This window comes from Perna viridis, chromosome 4 (genome assembly GCF_037379345.1).
Source record: "Perna viridis isolate PV_CMFRI_1.1 ecotype Kerala chromosome 4, ASM3737934v1, whole genome shotgun sequence".
Lineage (NCBI taxonomy): Eukaryota > Metazoa > Mollusca > Bivalvia > Mytilida > Mytilidae > Perna > Perna viridis.
Genome location: NC_142448.1, coordinates 6,950,729 through 6,974,524, shown reverse-complemented (window position 1 = coordinate 6,974,524; position 23,796 = coordinate 6,950,729). Strand labels below are relative to the sequence as shown.

The window sequence follows — 23,796 nt, the reverse complement described above, 5'->3', positions numbered from 1 at the left end:
TTCGTCCCTTTTATCTCAAATATTTACGTTTCCTTTTGTTTCCGGTAATGTACAAATCAAGGGTTTTACAAAAACGATGACATCGGCACCGACACCATCTTAGCAAATGAAAACAATATTTTGAATATACTAAGGTGATTTATTAAAGTTTTGACATCCAGCTGTAAACACGATAATTGTTTTCATCTTCTTAAATGATCTTTTATCTACTGCTAATTGAATGACAAAGAGAGGGAAGCTTGGCACTCCCGTTATTGTGTATAACACGCTCTATCGCACACATAGTTGAAGTAAATTACGACCGCCTGTTTTGAGGGATATTAAGGTTATTGATTTTACATACATATTAGTGCATTTGAATTCAGAATAATGTTTTATTTAAAATTGAAATACATATTTGGAGAAAACATTTCGTGGGGACATATTTTCGTGGATTTGTTCTACCCACGAAATAAACGAAATTTAATCCCCAACGAAAGTTTTTGCTTTTACAGTACCTCAAAGAACTTGAGATAAAGGATGCTACAGATACTGTGAAGTCAGCCTCATATCTTGACCTACTCTTAGATATCGGTGGTAAAGGAAAACTATTGACCAAACTTTACGGCAAACACGATAACTTTTCATTTCATCTTTGGCAACATCACTTCAGCACCTGCGTATATGTAGAGTTTTTATATCACAAAAATACGTATTGCCAGAGCTTGCTGTAACTATGCAGACTTTATGCATCCCACTAGACTTCTTACAATTAGGCTTCTGGAACAGGGTTATGTTGCTACAAGATCACTACAGAAATTTTATGGTCGTCATCATGAACTCGTGGATCGTTACTGTGTATCCATCTGCACCATAAAAATTGATTTGTTCAACGACCATATTCTGGCTATTCTATGTTCTTTGTTGTGTTTGTCTGTTTTCAATGTATGGTCTTTGTTCCTGGATTACATTCTTTTGATTTCCGCTAGAATCTTGGTTCCCTTGATCACTCCTTGGAACGAATACCGCAATACAATGAAAGTTAGGCGGATGCTTTTGTCAATGAAGACATCGTAGCAATATTTTGCCAATATGTTTTAGGATTCCTCAAAACTTTTCGCGTTATCATTATATAGACGGACAGTGGTGCATCTTATTACTGATGTGACAGTACATTAATGGAAGTGTGTTTTTAGTTTGTGCATGCATGTTTTTTATTTATTTAAAGAGCACTTCAGTGCTCGTGTTATTTTATTATTTGTACATATATGCCGACTTTAAATAAAATTTACTTTACTTTTACTTTACTTTACTAAGTTGAAAGTTAACCACACAGGTGTGCAAGGTCTTTACTCTGGTAAAATCTTGCGTGTGTGTGTTTTATTACTATTCATTTGGTTTTTTTTTAAGTCTCCGTACCCGCCTTTATACCCTTCACTTTAGAATTATGATTATCTTGTACATTCAGTGGCTAAGACTCATCGAAGAGTCTTTAATGCAAGTGTAACCACAGGTTCCATGAAGTTTTGTAAAACTACAAAGACATATTTCTAATAAAAAGCGTATTTGCCATTATGCCAAAATCCGTGACTATTGGGTCCGAGTTAAATAACAGAGTCGTATTTAAAATCATATATCTTATTTTATCAGATGTGTTGCTTTTGACTTTGACATGCCATGATTTTTGTAAAAGATAATATTTGTCAGTAAACAGTACTTTAAATCACTGATCTTTATTACAAGTAATTAATTAATTGTGAAATGGTCCGTTAATCGTTGCTCGTCCGGGTTTCAAAACAAGCAAGTTGACGTTTGACCTCTCAGTTATGTTTAACTGGATCTATGTTATGTACATACTGTCTCAGTTTTTCTAAAAACAGTCCTCCACAATACTAAAATCGGGACATTTTTTTTTACATGGAATATACCAGAATCAAGACAAATTTGATATGGAATAATCACGACCGGAGATGAGATTTCCGTCGCTGTGCAGTGTCTGTATCTTATTTTTTTACGTCGGTAAGTTTGATGTCATGTTACAATGAACAAACCTTAAGATGACATGCTTGAAAACATTGTGTACATGCATATTGATATGATAATAACCGAGGCGAAGAGCAAATCCAAGAATTTAAGACATCCACTTAAACAGACAAAGAGATAACGAATTGTCAAAACTTCTGCTACCCCCCCCCCCTTATCATAGGAAAAAAGGGGTTTTAAACGTCCTTAAACGAACATGCAATATAGTATACTCATAACTCACAAATGACTGACAAAAAATGAACATGACAGCGATTTCATAGCTTGCATTAACGCATAACATGACATTGAATTTGGCAAAGTTAGAGGGAAATTTACGTTACCATAATAAAATTGAAGAAATAAAAACAATTTTGTTAAGCATGAGTCGTGCTCCGTGTTTAAGGTTAGAAACAAATACTTTTTCGTATTGACTGAGTGTAAATAGTTTTGTACATCTAAATAAATGTTCAGTAGGTCCGATAATATCTCATATTGCAGTACGAAGAATAAGTATGACCACTTGGCTAGTACTTCATTGACATTTTCCGCACACCTTTACTTCATTACTATGGTATTTTTATTACAGTAAAAAGCGATATTTCATTAATTCAAAGAAAATAATCGCTTCTTGTTAGGTATGTATCTTGTGTGATGTTTTGCTCAATTCATTATTTATCAATTCACGTTTTAAACATAATCTTTAAAATATTCAACAATTTTTATGGGCGTCATGACAGTTTCGTTTTTATTCATTCATAATATCACAGAGAGGACGTCACCATGTGTCCGCGTCTCAATACGATTCAAGTCCAGTTGCATTTTCCCCACAAATTTAAATAAAATGTATTGAAAAGGTACCTGCTAAATTTTTGCTTTGGGCCTCCGCTGTCAGCATGAAAGGACAAACGGACGCTTGCAATATTGACACAAGTGTAAACCAAAAACGTTGGTAAGTATATGGTCTAGTATGTTAAGACACCAGAAGAGACTTGTATTTATAAATCGGGATTCATTGGTATATGCTGTACAAATAAGTTTCAAATCTGTCTTTGAATTTTAGTGGTAGTTGTGTGCCAGGATACCGATCCACCGCCAATATACGACGACCCCGCAGCTGCAAACGACACAACAACAGAAAGCACGACCGTAGACATTCCAACTGACCCCGCACTTCCGGATGACACAACAACGGAAAGCACGACCATAGACATTCCAATTGACCCCGCACTTCCGGATGACACAACAACGGAAAGCACGACCGTAGACATTCCAACTGACCCCGCACTTCCGGATGACACAACAACAGAAAGCACGACCGTAAGCATTACAACTGAACCTACATCTGTGGACGACACATCGACAGACGCAACAACAGACAGTACATCAACTGTCGAAACTACAACAGGTGGGTTATTTGAACTGAAGACAATATATAATTTTAGACCAAAGACATATGTTGTCCTTGGTGTTTGCAAGATATATTGAACCATACAGTTTTGAAAATCATACTTTTTTCTATCAATTGTTTTGATATCCTGATATTTCCGACGCAAAATGTATTCTACTCAGGGAGCTATATACCCAAGGGTAAAATGGTGCGCGATTTCCTCGCAGCTTACATGTGCCATAAGGACAGAAATAAATTATGTCTGTAAAACAGTGTGACATACAACATACATCCATCTTCTATTAAGATCTCCGACAGAAAAGTTATGAATAAATTCATATTGTACAATATACATTGTACGTGAAGTTAGTCTTGCATCTGCATGCTGCACTTATGATGTATTCATTCATACAACTAATGCAGCAGGTAGGTGGTGAACATGTGCATGGGTTTGACGAAGGGAGCAAAGGTAACGAAGATATTATGATTTTAATCTGAATTAAAACTGCAGTGATGATATCAAGCACGGAGCATGGTATTAAGTTATATGATATTTTATTGCAATTAAAGTGTACAATGATTTCAATTAACAAAATGGCGTCAGAATTCAAGATATCCCCCTAAACGAAATAAGGCATCTTGTATGAGTTCATGGACTGGAAGGGCCCACCCTGCAACATCCATTTATATACTTTAGTGTGAATATCAGGGATCTTTATACCCCCATTAAGGGATCAATTCGAAGCCAAATGATTTTCTCAGATATTAGTGTAGTTTCAGAGGTTAATATATTTTACTTTTTTCATCAAGCGCGGAAAATGAAAATTGAGCCATGACTTCCACTTTTAAGGTATTGAATTTCGGGGACAAAAAATAGATAAAAAAGCAGACAATTCTATAAATAATGCAAATCAAATAAACCAGTACACACATGAAATAGAGAAAAATGATGAAACCGGGTTCTTCTAAAAACCCAGAGGTTGGACCAAGTGAACCGACAGGGTATTTCCAGCAACTTGAACATTTGAATGACCAAATAACATAAAACGTCTAGAAAAAAAAACACGCAATTAAATATTTTTTTTATTTTTTATTTCAGTTGTTCATGGCAACTGGGGAGAATGGGGTAGTTACACAACATGCTCCGTTGCTTGTGGAACCGGAAATCGATATAGAACAAGGTCATGTGACAATCCAGCGCCAAGTGAAAACGGTGATAATTGCCCCGGAAGCAGCGAGGAAGCAACATCATGCACTGCTGGCGAATGTACGACTTTTGGCTTATTTAATAGTCTTTTCTCCATGTTCAATAATTTCTATGTTTGAATAATTATTTTTATGGAAAAAGATAACCGACAAAGGCAATGATATGTACTTTTCCGAATTTTGTTTGCTGACACTTTATGGATCACTTCCGAAGTATTTCCCATTTTTATGATTTAGGTCATTGAAAAATCATATTAACTATGACTTTATCATAAAATCCATGAAATTTACAAGTATCGCAAATTGCCTATATGTACAAAATTAACCTGATTTTCTTAAATCTATAGTTAAAGTTTTGTGTTTCCTGATCATTTTTTTGTTGTTGTTTCAGGTTGTGCCCCGAAGGTGTTCGATATGGTTTATCTTATTGATCCAACAGAATATTCCTCCTACTTAAGTTATGTTAGGACGTTATTCAAGAACGTCACGGGTTTATTTAGTGTCTCCCCGTCATCAACTAGAATTTCAATCGTCACAATATCGTCTCCACCAGAACTTAAGCTTGCTTTTAATAATTACACCGACGTTGAAAGTGTAATAAATGGAATTTCAAAACAATATTCTTCGTCTGATCCTAAAGCAGCATTAGAATTTGTTAGAAGTGACGTCCTAACAGAACAAAACGGGGCTCGGTCAGATGTTGCCGATGCAGTTATCATGACTGTCGCTAAAAGTTACTACTCTTACTCGTATTCGTTTTCCTCATTAATTGACGATGACCCAAGGCCAGCTGCACAGAAATTAAAAGATAACGGCGTATATCTTATTGTAGGAGAGGGGCGTAGTGAAACAGAATTTGTTGGCATTGCCGATGTACGAGAAAGCTATTCTTATTTTTATTCTAGTGTAATGTCAAGATTTCGACAGACGATAGCGGATGGGTTTCCATGCAATTATTGTATGTATTGTTACACTTTATCATAATCGATCATCCAATGTTGACAAAGTTGTCCCTAAAACACAAGTCTTACAACTCACCCTTAAAATCAGAACACTGACTTGGGGGTTGTACGTGGTACTAAAGGGCTGAAAACTTTAGGGTATTACTATGTTTTCTATATTGACTGCAAGGACACATTGAGATGAGGACCGGTACAACAACGTGGCAAAATACGGTCAGAAGACATAATACCAGTAAAAAAATCTTTGACACCTTGATAAAAAGAGAACATATTAATAGGCGTACAAATACTTATAAAAGTCGTGCTCGTATTTTTTTCAATTAAATTAACGGAAGTAGAAGTAACCAGGACTGAAATATAAAATGTTTATATTATTATTGATTTAACTCATTTAGCCCGTTTGTCCGAATTTTCCATTCATTGACTTTTTGGTCTTTTCGTTTAATAGTGAAATGAGCTTTGAAGATACATTTAATACAACTTGTTTATAAACATTAAACATGTCAAATTTGAAGTAATCAACAATACTAGCTGGATATTGAACATTTATTTTGTGATATTACTTGTTTTAGTCTGTGGTACATCAGTCTTTGCGCTAGACTCCCCGAGCAATCTCGCAAGTGGCAACGACACTTCATCGGGTAAGATTTAAAGAAAAACGATGACAACATGGCAAAAACAAAATCGATTTATATAAATATAACAATACTATTATATGCGCGTTATCACTTAATTTTGAAATATTCCAATAAAACGAATTTAATGATGTACTTATCAACCTTTGTCTTTTACAATAATGCGAGTGCAGGTTGCAATATGTTCTTTTGTACATTTTATGATATATATAATATATATTAAACATCACAAAAGAACTATATCATTTGACACTACCAATTTCTAGAGTAAGAAGAAAATCAAAAGAACTAGGAAAGAAACTTGTTTTTTGCGTCGGTGGATAAAGCGGAAAATAAATTAAATGTAGTTATCATGTAACGTAGATATAATACAGAAGTACTTCGCGAACGAAATAACTAACTCGACTACTTTCACGAACTTAAATGCGGGAAAATACATTTTCCCGTGAAGTACTTCGCCTATTTCTTGTTACCTTATTAAAAACTTTTAGGAGAGTTATGGGCGTGTAGATTCTCAATGTGTTCACTGTTCTGCAAGAAAGAACCACCCTTACCATTAGGCTCGACTTGGTAGAAACACCCGTACCCAGGTTTCTTTTCCAGGATTTTGAAAGCTTTAGTCATTTTCGCCGGAGAAAATGAGGACCATTTTAATAGTATATTTTTTAAAGTACGGTAGTATTTTCATCTGACATAAGGTATTTCAGAATCACCTGTTATTTACAGCACTGTGTAAAGACATTAAATAAAACTTAAATGTACATGTACATTGCATATGAATATGGCCTGACCGTCATGCTTGGGTCGGTACCCCCTTACCGTTAGGCTTGGGTCGGTACCACCCTTACCATTAGGCTCGGGTCGGTACCACCCTTACCGTCAGGCTTGGGTCAGTACCATCCTTACCATTACGCTTAGGTCGGTACCACACTTACCATTAGACTTAGGTCGGTACCACACTTCACATTAGGCTTGGGTCGGTACACACTTACCATTAGGATTTGATCGGTACCACACTTACCATTAGGCCTGGGTCGTTACTACACTTACCATTAGACTTTGGTCGGTACCACACTTACCATTTCACTTTGGTCGGTACCACCCTAACCATTAGGCTTGGGTCGGTACCACCCCAACCAGTAGACTGGTCGGTACCACACTTGCCATCAGGCTTGGATTGGTACCACCCTTACTATTAGGCTTGGGTCGATACCACACTTACCATTAGGCTTGGGTCGGTACCATCCTTACCATTAGGGCCGGTACTGGTTATAAACAGAGAGAACTACATCATAGATCAGTTGCTTTGTTATGTATTAACACTGTCACATGACCGTCCCGTCCTTATACTGGATCCAAAATCACTTTTCTTCATCTTCCAGCAGATGTTTTATTTTCAATATTTCTAAATTGTTAACCTCAGTGATTGAAGACGGAATAAATAGCTTCATTTATCAATGCTTTGATTGTTTTAATCACTAATGTTTTTATTCGATTTGGAAATGCTTTTTACGGACTAGTTGTTCTATTCTCATGGGCACCAATGTGCTCCTTTCATAGCGGATTTGTTTTTCCACTGCTGCGAATGCACATTTCACGGATAAACACTTTAATGATCTTTCAAAACATGGTCGGTTGCATGAATTCAATAATACTTTTAGATATTTTGGTCGTGAATAATACTAACTTCGAAAACTATGTTAAAGATATCTATACAAAAAAAAAAAACAAAAAAAAACAAAAAAAAAACACGTATTTAATAAGTTGACTCACTCTAACAATAATATAGTATTCGTATACTATTTTACACTAGAAAATGAAAATGGTGACCTTCACACTAAATGTATGATTTTCCTATTGTTAATTTTTCATTCCTAGATGGGGATATGTCTGCACCACCCTCCTACAGTATTTACATTTCACAACTGGTCCGTTTTGCTCGTATTTGTAATAAAATGTTAGATTTTAATGAATGCAATAAATTTCTCACAAAAAACATTTGCAGCAGAGGTATCGATAACTTTCTAAAACCATTTACTAAGTTTTTTCACCGTTACAAAACTTTGATATATAAATATAATAGCACTTGCGGGTTCTGGATTCAAAGTGGTATTGCTCACCAAGTTTTTTTTACGGAAATAATAAAATCCGACATGGATTTATCGACTGCCCTTAGTAGATTTATTAGTAAAGGATACTATTTTCAAATGATTTTCTGTCCTTTAAATCTTGTTTTCACAAATAGAAGTTTTTGACCACTAATTGCATCCTTTCGTCAAAAACTGATTCATTCTTCAGTATTGGTATCCAGTGCATTGTAGTGACCTATTATTTCTAATGCTGGTAGTTTTGATGTCATTGTTTAGTGTTTTGAACCAGCTTTCATGACAGTGAACGTTCTTTATGTGGATATGTCATTTTGTCTATTTGTTGTATGTTGATGTATTCCATGGAGAGATTTGGGTGTATTATAGGGTGAATTTTATGTTGTATCTGTTGTTTCAGTTAATTTTGAACTTACATTAAAGGGGTGGTTAGGGTCTTCTAAAACTAGTTTAACCCCATCGCAGATTTTATGCACCGGTCCACGATCAGGAGATGTTGGTCATAACTGTGTCTTTGTGTCGTTATATTACTTTTTAATATGATTTTGAAGAATTGGAATTGTCATCGTTTTATTACCGTGGATTTTATTACTTTTGTAGTTGTAGTCTTTCAAAGATTACTTAAAGGTGTGTTTACACTTGTTGAAGACTTTTTGACGATCTCTGAAAGTATTTACTATTTTGTATTTAGTTAATTCGCTGGTGCATTTGTTACATTTAACCATATCCGTCCCATTTCTATCAGTGGCGGGTCCAGAAACTACGAAAAGGGGGATGGGCTGAGTGGACTAAGCGGGATCCGCCCTGGTGATTTCAAGTGAATTTCTATGTTATCAACCATTATTTAGAGCATAAGGCCACCTGTCAATGATTTCACAAATTTTACATAACATGGCAAAATTAATCAAGTATTTTGCTCATAATTTTTCTATGTTTCGCTATTTCTAGGCTACCTATATCTGATGACCGACACTCCGTATCAGATGACCTGTTGTGGTGCCACATCGACGTGGGAATTCTTTGCCGTAAACTACGGAATCCTTGAAGTTATGATATTCAGGAACACTGGCCTAAACAAGTATTATTTGGTAGGATCTACTCGAATTGTCATACCAGGTGAAAATATTCATCATCCCTATAAATAAGCGGATCATATAAATGCAAACCTTGGACCAATTCTTATACCTGTGTACTTTCCTTTAGTTTTTTTTCTGTATGAGCATATATGTCATTTTTCTGCTTTATCTTTTCTCTTAACTTTCAAATTTTAATCGTAATTCAAACAATGTGTGATTGTCCTAAATTTACCTAGCAAGACCTTTACTTCCAAATTCAGGCATAGTCCCAAATAATACTGTATTTTCTTCGTCGTATTCCTTCTATAGCCCAATTACTACCCAACTCATCTGTAGCCCCCTTAAGTAATATTTTATATTCGTTTCTAGTGGAGTACGTTAACACGACGGTATCATACAACCTGATTGCGGCAGAGCGAGTGGCGCTAGTAGAAGGGGACGTAATAGGATGGTATTCTTTATAAGAACAAGTTTTATTTCTCCCAATATCAGGGACGAATACATATATTTTATCTGCTTCAGTGCGTGTGTATTTTTCGTTTCTTATCTCTTTATTCAAGAGCGTAATGAAGTTAAAATCGTCTTTTTTATCGTACTAAATACTAATGTAAAGCTGTGTTTTGGAGATTGTAGTTATCGACGTGTCCATCATTTAGTTACCTATGTGTGGGTCATATATTGAATGTTTTGGTGTCTCTCCAAGTTATTCTAAGGATCCATCCTTTAAATTAGTTTACACTCATTAAATCAATGCCTCAAGTGAAATTTATGATCTAACTAGCACCTAATAGTCATTTTGTAAGCATCGGAAAATACCAAGTGATGTTTAATATGAACGAGTTGGCTGTCTGCCTCATATGCACTAGACTCGACTTGTCTATTGTCATGATGATGTGGAACTATTTTACAGGCACTCACCTGGACCTAACATAATAGGTCATGCAGATTGTAGTACAGTTACTACGTCTTCTTCATACAGAGCTGATTGTCCACAAGTCAATAAAATGATGCAAAAATCCAGAGACACTTTTGTAGATGGAGATACGCTTGATTTTTCAAACGCCACTACGGTACCAAATAGAGGATATTCTCTAAAACTTGCGACAACAAACAGTAAGTGAATGCAAACAAACCCTTCTCTTTCACTTCTTTCACTTAACTACATACTTTTCCATATACATTTAATTAGTGGGTTGTATGCAAAACCTGGCTTTGTTGTAAAAATTGTAAGGGGATAAACATAAAAAAATTCCAAGAACAATTCGTACTTCAATCTATTGTGTGTACCATGAGATTCACTACTAAAATTCCCTGTCGGATGTCTAATGTACTTGTGATTAATTCGGTACCAAAACTAAGTAAAATCGAGACCTGGTCATATTAACACCGTAAGTTTTTAAGATTGTGTTTTTTTAATTGAATTATAATAAATGTTTTGCGTTTTATCCAATAAAGTATTTATTAGAAATTAGAGTTGCAGTTCAGTGTGTACTGAACATGAAATGTACTTTCATTTATATAGATCATATCTATTACACAGAGAATTCTTTTCTGGCATCTTGCACAACTATAGACATAAATGTATTTTGTTTTAACTAATAGTGTTTGAAATTATGCAAAATTGATCAATTTAAATCATTTGAAATGATTTTTGACATAAAAATTAGAATAGCAAAATTAGAAATATTATTTAAAATATATATATATATATATATATGTGTGTGCCCGTTTCAAAGGGAGATAATTAGCGGGAAAATCTTTCTAAGGGGATAGTTGGCGAATAAAAGTTATATAATTGAAATAGGAATTTTAGTTTTCTCAATATTGTAAGAAAAAGATTTCGATGACCCCCAATTATAGTTTTTAAATATAAAAGAATGTCGGTTAAGTGTTCTTATATAAAGCTTCATCTACAAGTTTTTTTTTAGAAGTTTGCGAAATGTAGAAAAAAAACTTCCTACAGAATCCATATTAAGTGTAATAAAACGTTGGCTTTAGTAATTGTCAATTATCTCAAAATCAAGTTCGTTGACCTATTTTTTTTGTATTAAAATTATATTCGTTTTTTAATTCGGGACCAGATGCTCCGGTAGGGTAAGCTTCCTTTGTTTTTCTAGAAAAACACGTCGAGCTGCTCATAAAAAGTCAAGTCAAGTCTGGGGTAGATGAAAGAGGAAAGAAAAACTATGACACGTTGAAAATTCAGTTTTCATGGTGCAGATGGATACTCTGTAACGATCCACGAGTTCATAATGACGACCATAAAACTTCTGTAGTGATGACTTCAATCCTGTAGCAACATAACCCTGTTCCAGAAGCCTAATTGTAAGAAGTATAGTGCGGTACAAAAAGTCTGCGTAGTTACGGCAAGCTCTGACATAACGTACGATTTAAGATATGATAACTCCATACGCAAGTGCTGAAGGGATGTTGCCGAAGATGAAAGGAAATTTGACAATACGGACTGAAAAGTCATCACGTTTGTCGTAAAGTTTGGTCAGTAGTTTTCCATTACTATAGATCTTTTAAGTGTAGGTCAAGATATAATGCTGACTTCACAGTGTCTGTAGTATCCTTTATCTCAAGTTCTTTGGAGTAGATGTGATGTATCAAATCCCCGAAAATTGGATTGTTTAACGATAATACGTCATCTTTATAGCGGAAACTGAGATTAAAGGATCTAGCTAAACGATGTTCTTTCTTTCGGATCAAATCCTCTTTAAAGAGGCGAAAAATTACTCATAAGAGGTATCTATAAACCCCCTAGCATGTCCAATGATGAGTTCCAGACAGACTTTAGTCAGACAGTTGATAAAACTTTAACAAAATATGATAAATATATTTTTATTGGTGATTTCAATTTTAATATGCTCAGCTGTGATAAAAATGTGATAATTAATGATTTTTGTGATATTTTTAATTTGAAAAATGTTGTTAAAAAAGCCACCTGTTTTACCAAAAATGCCAAGGCAACTCTTTTAGACCTTATTTTATTAAATCAAGATTGTGATTTTAAAAAAGTGTGTAATTTTGGAACTGGAATTAGTGATGTCCATAATTTTATATCTATTCAACTAAATTGTGATCTGCCGAAACAAATTCTTAAAAAGCGGATGTGTAGAAGTTTTAAAAAAAATTTGATGTTCTAAATTTTACTCAAGACCTTTCTAGTCAAAAATTTGATTTTAGTAATTTTAGCGATGTAAATGTTGCATATTCTGATTTTAGTAGAAAATTTAATGACGTGGCGGATAAACATGCACCTCTTAAAGAGAGAAAAAATATTACCAGACAAGTTCCGTATATGAACTGTGAATTGAAAAAAGCTGTTTTTAAGAAGAAAATGTTACATAATAAATTTCAAAAATGTAATAATGACAGAAACTGGGAGAATTATAGGAAACAACGCAACTATGTTACAAAATTAAAGAAAAAGTCAATTAATCAATATTTTATTGAAAGATGCGCGGGCGGTCCGAAGTCGAAAGACTTTTGGCCAACCGTTAAGCCGTTTTTGACCAATGAAGGTAGCATCAGTCAAAGGGAGATAATAATTTCGGAAAATTCTGCTCTAAAAACAGAGCAAAGTGAAATCAGTGAAATTTTTAATGATTACTTTGTAAATGTTGCTAAAACTATTGGAAACAATCAAATGAAGGTTGATGAGGATCACCCCAGTATAAAAGCCATTCAAGAAAATCACCCTGACTTAATTGATATTCCCTTTTCTTTTGATCATATTACTGAGGATTTTGTACGAATCAAGAAGATAAATGTTAAAAAAGCTACTGGTTTTGACGGCATTTCCCCCAAATTACTTCATCTGGCAAAACCCGTCATTATCAAGCCCATTACAAATTTAGTCAATTTGTCTTTGTCCTCATCTTCCTTTCCTGATTGTCCTAAACAAGCACAAGTTGCTCCAATACATAAGAAAAATAGTATTCTTGAGAAAGGCAATTACAGACCAGTTAGTGTCCTCCCTGCAATATCCAAACTTTTTGAAAATGCTATTCAAATCCAGTTGGTAGAACGTTTTGATAAAGTCTTCAATCCGTTTTTGGCCGCTTTTAGATCTGGTTTCGGTTGTCAATCAACTCTTTTGCGTGTAATTGAAGATTGGAAAAAAGCCTTAGATAACAGCGAATATTTAGCTGCAATTTTAATGGACCTTTCTAAGGCCTTTGATTGCCTTCCTCACGATCTACTTTTACTTTAACTCAACTACTATGGTTTATCAAAGTCTACAACAGATTTACTGACTAGTTACCTTTCTAATAGGAAACAATGTGTCAAAATTGGTCAAAATACTAGTAGTATGATGGATATATTTAAAGGGATACCTCAGGGATCAATACCTGGTCCAGTTCTCTTTAATGTATTTATAAATGATTTATTTTTCTTTGTGAAAAACTGTTCTCTTTATAACTATGCTGATGACAATACCCTTTCAAAATCTGGTAAATGTTTAAATTCTGTTATTTCATCTTTAGAAAAGGACAGTAAATCTTTAATTAAATGGTTTTCAGATAATAAAATGCAAGCCAATCCTGAGAAATTCCAAGCCATCTCGGTTGGCAAGAGAACACATGACAAAAATATTACTTTTGATTTAAATGGTATTAGTATTTCTTGTGATGAAGAAGTAAAATTACTTGGTATTACAATTGACTTCAAATTGAATTTTAATTTACATATATCAAACATTTGTAAGAAGGCTGCAAGGCAATTAAACGTTTTAAAAAGAATTAGAAAACATTTGAACAGACTTGGAAAACTTACCATTTATTATTCATTTATCATGTCAAACTTTAGTTGTTGCCCTTTGACCTGGCTCTTTTGTAGTGAAAAGAATACTACAAAAATTGAAAAAATTCAGGAACGTGCGCTCCGTTTTATTTATGATGATTATTCCAGCTCATACGATTATCTTTTGGACCTTTCGAAATTACCATCTTTGAAAACCCGCCGGATGCGCACTTTTGCCTTGGAGACCTTCAAAATCATTAATAAGGAATGTCCTGTATTTTTGCAAGATCTGTTTATTATTAAAAATAGTAATTATAATTTTAGTTATAAAAATACAGCTGAGGTGCCCCGGCCAAAAACTACATCTTTTGGCAAAAAATCTTTTAGATACGAGGCGGCACAGGTTTGGAACTCCTTACCAAATGAGACCAGATCACTTACTTCCTTTAACCAGTTAAAGACCTATATAAGTAGTTGGTGTGGAGGCAAAAAATGTAATTGCACTGCTTGCAAGTTTCAGCCTGTGCTATCTCGTGTCTGATTCCCCAGTTTCTGATCTGATCATGGTTTTATAATAAAATATGATATCTGAATTTTAATTATGTCTATAGCCTTATAAAGTGTGGTTCCCCTGACTTAAGGATCGGTATACAGAGTGGTGCTTACTGCCTGGTACTTGATCCTTCTGTCTGGAGCACCATATCTTTCTATGGTTAGTATATGTTTTACTACGTATTATTTATAATAATTATGTATTTTATATGATGCCATGTATTGTTTTACTGTTTTGTACATTTTATAGTCGGTTAAAGAGCTCATAAGAGCTCGTGTTGATTTGTTAAAATGTATATATGTGCCGACTCTAAATAAAGTTTACTTACTTACTTACTTACTTACTTAAAGACAGCCTCACATGAGTGAAGAAATATATCAGCAAGTAGACGAGTACAATTTGTTTCCATTGGAAACGGCTGACCGTTTGTTGAAAAACGCGTCCACCACCCTGGACAAATATGTTGTTGATAAAAAAATCCAGCATTTTGAAAACATCTTCTTCTGTATATTTGGAAGATGATTTGGAATTACTTTTACAAAATATGAGGAATCTCTACCAAGAACTATATATTTGTACCTAGGTGTACCATCTTTTATTTTTTATAGATACAACGATGTATAATGTTTTTGACTCGGAATTTTAAATGAGTTTGGGGAATAGAAGTATGAAGCGTTCGAAAAATCATATGTTTTTATTATATTTTGATAATAATCTTTAATTGGGGGCTCCAAAAGATCTTGCTTGAATTTTTCAGGATCCACATTGAATTAATACCACTACGGAGTAACAAGTGTTGTGATAAGACTGGAGACCCTCTTCGACAGCTGCGAGTATAGAAGTTAAAAGTATTTAAAGAGGTTGCACATTTCGCAGATTCAGCTATGAAACGTTGTTTGTATGGATTCTTGTGGAGTTTAGGAATCCAGTACATAGACGCTAAATCACAATCGTCGTCTTTGGTAGAGAGACTAAAAGAGGATAGCTCAGATTTATGGTCATCCACTACCTCTTCTTTGGAGAGTATAGTGGCAGTATAGGTCTTATCACTGCTATATTTTTCTACGTCTACCTCTGATAATAAACATTGGATGTAATACGTTTTGCAGACAAAAACAATGTTGTTTTGGGCTTTGTATGCTGGTATGACAACGTATTTGTCAAGTATAGTAGACAATGTTTTTGCTACATCGGGGTCTTTGAAAATTGATGTAGCATTGACACTCATTAATTTCCTTTAATGTTTCATTTTTTGCAGACACAGAACTGACCATAATAGCTGTACAAAATGAGACTGAACTAGAAGAGAATACTCCAATCGGTTATAAGGCGATGTACTTCCGGGTCAGCGATACTGACCTTGGAGATAACTTCACTATGACACTCTCCGGTGACAGTTCATTGTTTGCCATTAGTGACGTTCAGTACGAACAAGGTACTTATAATTTTTATTTCCAACATACCAAGTCCTACCGTGATAGTCCTAATCAAAAAATGACAGGGCGAACCAATGGCAATGAAATGTAGAGAAATCGTAGAACATTGTCGGAGGAGGGAAAGAAGATTAGTAAAAGTTTCAGATGATAGCAAATACAATCTAAGCGCTTAGAAAAAAAATTAAATAATCATAATAAAAAAAGTATATACAAAGATGAGAAAACAAAAATAAATAAATAAAATAAATATAAAAACTAAACAAAACAAAACAAAACTAAAATACAACAAAGCGAAACAAATATAAATCAACAATAAGACAGAACAAAACAAACAAAGCACATATGTATCATTTTGGCAACTGGGTGCGTAGTATTGACAGGTGTAAAAGTGTTCACTATGATGAAATCTATTTGTTGACAAATTTTCGTTTTAGTCTGTTGAGTATTGTTAGAGTTATTGCTCTTTATCGACGATTTTTTGCTCTTTTATGTTTTTATCCTCGTACATTACTTGACCAATTTGAACCAACTTTGGTATGGATATTCCTTAGGATATCATGTATAGAACTCAGACAAAACCGTTATAGTTAAGCCAAATTCTGACATAGGTTTAAAGAGTTTAGTATGACTAGCTCTATCGGTTGACATTTTTTCGTTTTAATCTGTCAAGCATTGTTGGAGTTACTGCCCTTTTAAAACTTTTTTTAGGCTTTTTTAATGTTTTTTTCTTTAAAAAATCGTCTCCTCTGACATTACTTGACCACTTTAAACTAAATTTGGTATGAATTTTCCTTAGGGTATTTTACATCGATCTATTGTGGGGATTTTTGATCTGTCGTCTAACATGGCCACCGTTACTAAAATATAACATAGGGGTCGGACAAAAGTTTTTCGCATTTATCACCAGAACTGATCTGAACTAGGTTTAGCCAAATTCTTTCAACTGCCAAAATGATCATAAAAGGCCTACAAAAGTGCAAAGAATCGAAGTTATTGAACTCCTTGTTAGAGTTATTGGCCTTCAAAGGTAAAACAGTGACGTTTTGTTTTACAGTTTTCAGCCAATATCTTCAAAACTGTGATAGTTTTATTGCTGAAATGATCTCAATTCAATTGTATTTGTTTGTCAATATCACATTGTACAAATATGTTGGTGTTTTTTTTAAGAAGTTTAAATATTTCTTATGAAATGATTTTAATACTGCCATCTGCAATATATTGTACAAATATGATGTTTAATTTCCATGGGCCAAGATATCAGTTGCACATTTGGAAATGCAGTTTAAAGAAAGGAAACACGAATTCAACAAGGAGGGAGTTTGGCACATCCAGCTAATATAGGATTGAATAGATATATTTGGAGCTTTAGTATTTAACACAACATAACACGACTGAATATCAAAGCTCATGTAACGAGAATAGGTATAGTGTATATGTCAAAGAGACCAGATCCCCACCTGTATGAAAATATTTGCCCTTTGGTCAATGTGACCGTACAACTGCATTAAAAAAATAAAAACGATGTCCCGGAGTATCACTAGACAACACTTAATGCACCCCGTATTATTGTCAAACGAGAGGATTGATAATGTGTCATATATTGCAACTTGATCGTGGAAGGAGCAAGTTAAGGATCGTGAACAAAAGTTTTGCTACCTTTTCGAAAATTTAGGTAGATCTGCAAACAACAAAGGGAAGATGTCTGTTAAAAAGAATAAAAGAACATCATTTGTAAAATACAGAGTAATGCGTCTTTTAGGCACGTGTCGCGGTTTTGCTTTATTGTTGCTAGATTATTACCGGATTACACTTGCAATATGGCGGAAGTCGCTGGCGGAACTGGACATGCTAATCGTTCCGGAGCATCTGATGTCACTCCCATTTTTTTTGGTTTTTTTTGGGGAGTTCATATTGCTAGTGCTGTAGATTTTTGTGTGACGTCTTCGTGCCATTATTATTATTATTATTATTATTAACTTTTTGCGCTCACATGCGATGTGATTGAGAAAAATAACATTGTATAAGGTTCTACTGATTTTAGATGGATGAACATATTAATTTCAGTTCATTTAACTTTGAGACAAAAGTTGCCATCGGGTCCAAGTGGTCCGTACATAATAACGATAACTGGACAGGATTCCTGTCAGCATACTGCGTCAACGACTGTTACTGTGTCAACGTATAATGCAGTAAGTAAACAGATGTCTATCTATAGTTTACCACTATTTGACATTGTGTCTGCCTTTTTCGTCCCCAATAGACGCACATGTACCAATGAAAGCACACATTTACAATTGGCATATATATACAATATCCAAAATAATAATAATAAAAAAAAAACGCTTTTGATCCCCTTTTAAAAGTAAAATAACAAATGTATTCATGGCCCCCACTGCCACAAAACTTGAAAATACCATGAAAACTCGTTCAAAGTCGTTGAAATTGTTGACGTCACAGAGAGTAGAGAATTTTTTTCATACCTAAGTATTGTTTAAAGTTTCGTGGTGCTGGGGCCGGGAGTGATATTTTTGTAAGAAATTATTAACTTGACAAGGCTGATGTCTATAAGCGACTACCACTTAAATTGACTTTAAATAGCACAATAATTATGGTATAAATTGTATTGTAATCTGGTTGGCCAACATCGCGGTATGCAGTGCACTTTTAAAAATGAGTCGAATACACACCATATTCTCTTCCAGTTTGAGTTTGTGGACGTACTCATTAAAAAATGATTTAGACCTTCCTGTATATTATAATGCTGCTGATGACTCAATGAAACACGTGTACAGCATATCGAAATTTGCAATATACAAATAGCAATAGTAAAACATCTACAAATGAATGCATTTTGAGTCAGTTTTTTTCTCTAGAAAAAATCTTGTATGGAAGATACTCTTTGATATGAAAAAGAATCTAAGAAATTATAATAAAAAAGTTAGATGCCAGTGATTTAATTTCTGATCAACAAAAGTAAAAATGTCAAATACTTCAATTTATACATTATGTTTTCAGCCACCTATTGTCAATAACCTTCCCCATATCATGGAGATCAGCGAAGATATTAAGGAACCGATATTTTTGTATAGAATCAACGTCACTGATGCAACAAACGACCCAGTATGTTGTACATTATCAGGAACACTTCCATTTACATCGAACTTTGATTTCAAAAATGATAGCAAAGGTATATTATTACACAAAATAAAATACAAATATTGAATGATTTTAGAGTATTTCTATGCTTTTACCGACTGATGAATTCTTGTATCTTAAGATTTAGCAACTCTTGTTCGAAGTAAGTAAAATACCTTTGATCGATTGCTCGATACAACCGAAGTGATACAGAACGTTGATATAAGTGGCCCCATGTCAATGCGACGTTTGGGCGGTTTTTGTATTACGTAGCAATGTTCATAAATATTTGATATGGGATGATTACTGCATTCCAAAAAAAAAAAAATACATTCTTAATCAGAAACGGTTCCTGACCACATTGGTTTTGCGATAAAAAAATATACAGATTGTACATGAAATAGGTATTTGGCAAGAATTATTAAGAGGGAGATAAATTTATAATTTTATCACAAATTTATCTTTGCGACAAAAAGAACTATAGTTACCTAAAATATGTTTGTAGGTTTTTTTGCAAATTAAATCAACCATTTTCACATGGATTGGTACAAAATATGAGCATTTCCATTTAACATGAGTAAGGTATAGGAATAACTATCTGTAAAATGTCTCAATAACACATCAACGTGATATGAGTAAAAACTAAATGTGATGTATGTTATATTTATTACTCATCACTGTCCATTGAGAAAATAAGAATCTGAAACCATCTTGTCATACCGGGGAGTGATATAACTCTCCGACTCTAATGTTGATGATTATTTGAGCTTTAACCTATCTTTCTAGAAATATGGACCAGTTTTAACCCTGCCTTCTCTTATGGAGACAATGACGCATACAGAATATTTATATGTTGTCAGGATCCATATGGATCAACAACAAGTTATTTAATCCTCAGATTGATAGAGACTAAGGAGGAATCCACTTACATTCCACCTGGTATGATGTCTTATTCTGTATAATGATAATTAATCTTGAATAGGGCGTCATATGAAAGCTCAGGTAGACATAAAATATAAATAAAGGGAGGTAATTCGTTTGAATTATGACTTTAAAGGTAAGTCAAAAAAGGAACACAATCTAATTACGTTAAAGTGACTTCTATAATGTCATTAATAATTCTTCCAGTTTGGCCCATCCAGTAAAGAAAATAGTTTCTTTAAGCTGGATTGCACAAATGATTTGAGACCCCAGAAGCATACCCATTACCACGCTTATCACGATATCTATTGAAATTTTATTACTCTTTATTTATTAAAAAAAAGCATTGAAATTTTAACTGTATACAAAAACAGTAAAGTAAAGTAAATCAATGTTTCTTTGTCAATGAAGACGCAATCATGTGAACTGATATAGTGGACGTACAAGTGATTTGAGAAAGTGTATTGGTAAGATTATTTATAAATTTCCCAATGTTATTTATAACAGAAATATCTTCATTGAACATAGCAAAATATACTTCATACTTTGAGATTTTTAAAATTTGTGTAGGTTTAAGATTAGAAGATTAAGTATTGATATATATGTTTCAAGCTAGAATGCATGGACATGTATAATTGAAAATCAGAAATGAAGGACACTCTTCTACAGTGGCGTTGTCTACAGCGTATGTTTTAGGTCCGTTTCTTACAATATCACAAACTTAATACCCCGCTTAATACAAAGAAAATATGCAATGGCTGAAATACATGCTGATAATGAAATAGTTATGTTTTTTTTAGATTGGTTTTCAAGAGCCATTGCAGTTTCTATGGTACCAATATCTATAATGACGATTTTGACGTTTGTAACACTGGTCATTACAATGTTCTGTCTCGATCCGCCACATCAAGTTGAAAGTGAAGAAGAAGAAGAATGCACAGGTCAGGATGCAGTGACGTATGAAAATGGACACTCTTCCCCAGAATCTGGAATCGGGACAGAAATTGGAGACTCATTAACTATGTCGTCTGAGATTGATGAGGCTCAAACGGATGTTAAATCGAAATCAAAAGGAGAATCTATTTATTTTAGAAATTTGTACACCGATGAGGAAATCTACATTCCTGTTTGGCGATCGAGGAGAGGCAACAAAGTGTCCGATAAACCTCCTGACGTAAGACAAAGTAAATGGCACGAAAGTGTCTCTAAAACGATAGACAGAATTCCAAAAATTGATGATTTGCGACCGCGAAATTTAAGGCCAAAATCTAGATTAGAGTTTGGTGTTGAGATGAAAATGTTTCATTATGGTCACAAAACTTCATCACTTAAGCCAGAGCAAGAACGGTCTATAGAAATTCTTCAGAAAAAGAATGAAATTAGAGATAAATGGCAAGAAACCATAGCCAAAGCAGCAATGATGAAAAAACAAAAAGAGTTAAGAAGCAAATCTGGGAAGAGTATTGTTGATAAAAATCTCGAAAACGAGACTGAATTGCTACAAGAAGGCCAATGTGATCCAAACAGAAGGACGAGTGATTTATTGAGCACAAACAATTCAATAGAAAATGACACGGCTGATCTAAATATGGAAAAGAAAGAGGAGTCATTGGTCTGCATTAAGAGAGAAAGATCTGTTGAAACTTTTTCAATATCTGAACAAAACGATGACTTAAAATCCCACATTAATACAGAAAACATAGTTGAAGACGAAATTGAAGGAAACTTAGTTGGAGGGATACAAGAAAATGAAGGGAATCTAGTGGAAGGAATACAAAAAAATGAAGGAAACGTAGTTGAAGGGATACAGGGTAGTGAGGGAAACGAAGGGATAGAGGAAAGTGAAGAAAACATTCTCAGTGTATTCAATGTCATTGTTGAATCCGGAGTTGCTGCACTAGACACAAACAGGAATCCGACTGTGAAATGAGATTTTCTTTCCTTCAAAGTGAATGGGTAGTATAAGACATCTTGTTATGCAAACAATTAAAAGGCGTTACTTTATGAATGTCTTCTCTAAACAAACGTATTTCAGCAAATCCATCTAAATGGCGAAGAAACAAACATCCAATGTTGTGTAAAAGAAGAAAGGGTGTGATCATCTTATTTTGTATTGGTTTGTTTTTCTTAGACCCTTCAAAAAATGTCTGCATTCTTTAAAAGTACTAAAATATACCAAACTTAAAAGCGACTAAATTTATTATTTGAAATGATTTAGATGCGGAAATAAGTAAGAAATATGAATGAGTAATCAAGGGACCAAGGTTATAGCGGTAATCAAAAGAATGTAATCCAGGGACAAAGTCCAGACATGGAAAGAAGACATACACAACAGAGAACATAGAGTAACTAAAATCATACATACAAAGTAACTAAAGCAAATGAACAACTCGGACTCCACTAAAAACTGGGAGAATGGACCAGGTGCACCGGTAGGGTAAGCGTCCTCTGCTTTTCTAGAAACACCCGCCGAGTTGCTCATAAAAATTCAAGTCCGGGGTAGACAAACGAGGAAAGGAACACTATGACCTGTTGAATAAATCAGTTTTCACGGTGCAGATGGATACACCATAACGATCCACGAGTTCATGATGACGACCATAAAACTTCTGTAGTGATGACTTCAATCTTGTAGCAACATAACCCTGTCCCAGAAGCCTATTTGTTAGAGTTCTAGCGCGATGCAAAAAGTCTGCGTAGTTTCAGCAAGCTCTGGCATAACGTATGAGTTGTGATATGAACACTCCATACGCAGGTGCTGAAGGGATATTGCCACAAATGAAAGGAAAGTTGACAATTGTGAATGAATAGTCATCACGTTTGTCGTAAAGTTTGGTCAATAGTTTTCCATTACCTTCGATTTCTAAGTGTAGGTCAAGATATGAGGCTGACTTCACAGTGTCTGTAGTATCCTATATCTCAAGTTCTTTGGGGTAGGTGCGATGTATCAAATCCCCGAAATTAGGATTGTTTAAAGATAATACGTCATCTATATAGAAACTGAGATTAAAGGACCTAGCCAACGATATTCTTTCTTTCGGATCAGATCAGCTATAAAGTCAGCCTCATAAGAGTGAAGGAATAGGTCAGCAAGTAAAGGAGCACAATTTGTTCCCATCGGAATGCAAACCGTTTGTTGAAAAACACGTCCACCACACTGGACAAATATGTTGTCAATTAATGTTGTCTTTAAAAATTCCAGCATTTTGTAAACATCTTCCTCTGTATATTTGGAAGATGATTTAGAATTATTTCTTACAGATTATGAGGAATCTCTACCAAGAACTATATATTTGTATCTAGGTGTACCATCCTTTTTGGAAAAACAACGATGTATAATGTTTTTAAGTCGGGATTTTAACTGAGTATGGGGAATAGAATGCATAGCTTATCATTAAGATAATCTTGTGTTACACGATTTACTTCAATGTATCAATTTCCTGAAGGTCTTTGAGTCGGATTCCATATAATATTGCTAAGTAGAAATGAACATTCCAGCTTGAAAACTTGAAGAAAAATAGTAAAAAAACAGTAATCTGTATTTATTAAAGAAGATTTGACATAAATCGAGATATAAAAGTTTTGCATTGCATAATTGGTTTTATGTTTTTAAAAGTTTTGCATTGC

At 34.2% G+C, this 23,796-nt stretch overlaps 1 protein-coding gene across 1 annotated transcript; it reads left to right on the top strand.

Moving 5' to 3' along the window:
* The first annotated feature begins 1,744 nt into the window (after nt 1-1,744).
* On the top strand, nt 1,745-22,275 carry LOC148618678 (uncharacterized). Its single transcript, XM_088577819.1, has 13 exons — nt 1,745-1,998; nt 3,065-3,409; nt 4,491-4,658; nt 4,989-5,555; nt 6,132-6,200; nt 9,248-9,415; nt 9,745-9,826; nt 10,286-10,488; nt 15,936-16,112; nt 18,178-18,302; nt 19,129-19,300; nt 20,035-20,187; nt 20,970-22,275. Exons 1-13 carry the CDS (start codon nt 1,950-1,952, stop codon nt 22,097-22,099), a joined length of 3,408 nt encoding a protein of 1,135 aa, XP_088433945.1. The 5' UTR covers nt 1,745-1,949; the 3' UTR covers nt 22,100-22,275.
* Nucleotides 22,276-23,796: the final 1,521 nt, after the last annotated feature.

Coding starts and splice junctions, on each gene's coding strand:
- LOC148618678 (XM_088577819.1), top strand. CDS start 1,950: ATGAGATTTCCGTCGCTGTGCAGTGTCTGTATCTTATTTTTTTACGTC. Junction 4,659..4,988: donor ATCATGCACTGCTGGCGAAT/GTACGACTTTTG, acceptor TTGTTGTTTCAG/GTTGTGCCCCGAAGGTGTTC. Junction 18,303..19,128: donor CTGTGTCAACGTATAATGCA/GTAAGTAAACAG, acceptor TTATGTTTTCAG/CCACCTATTGTCAATAACCT.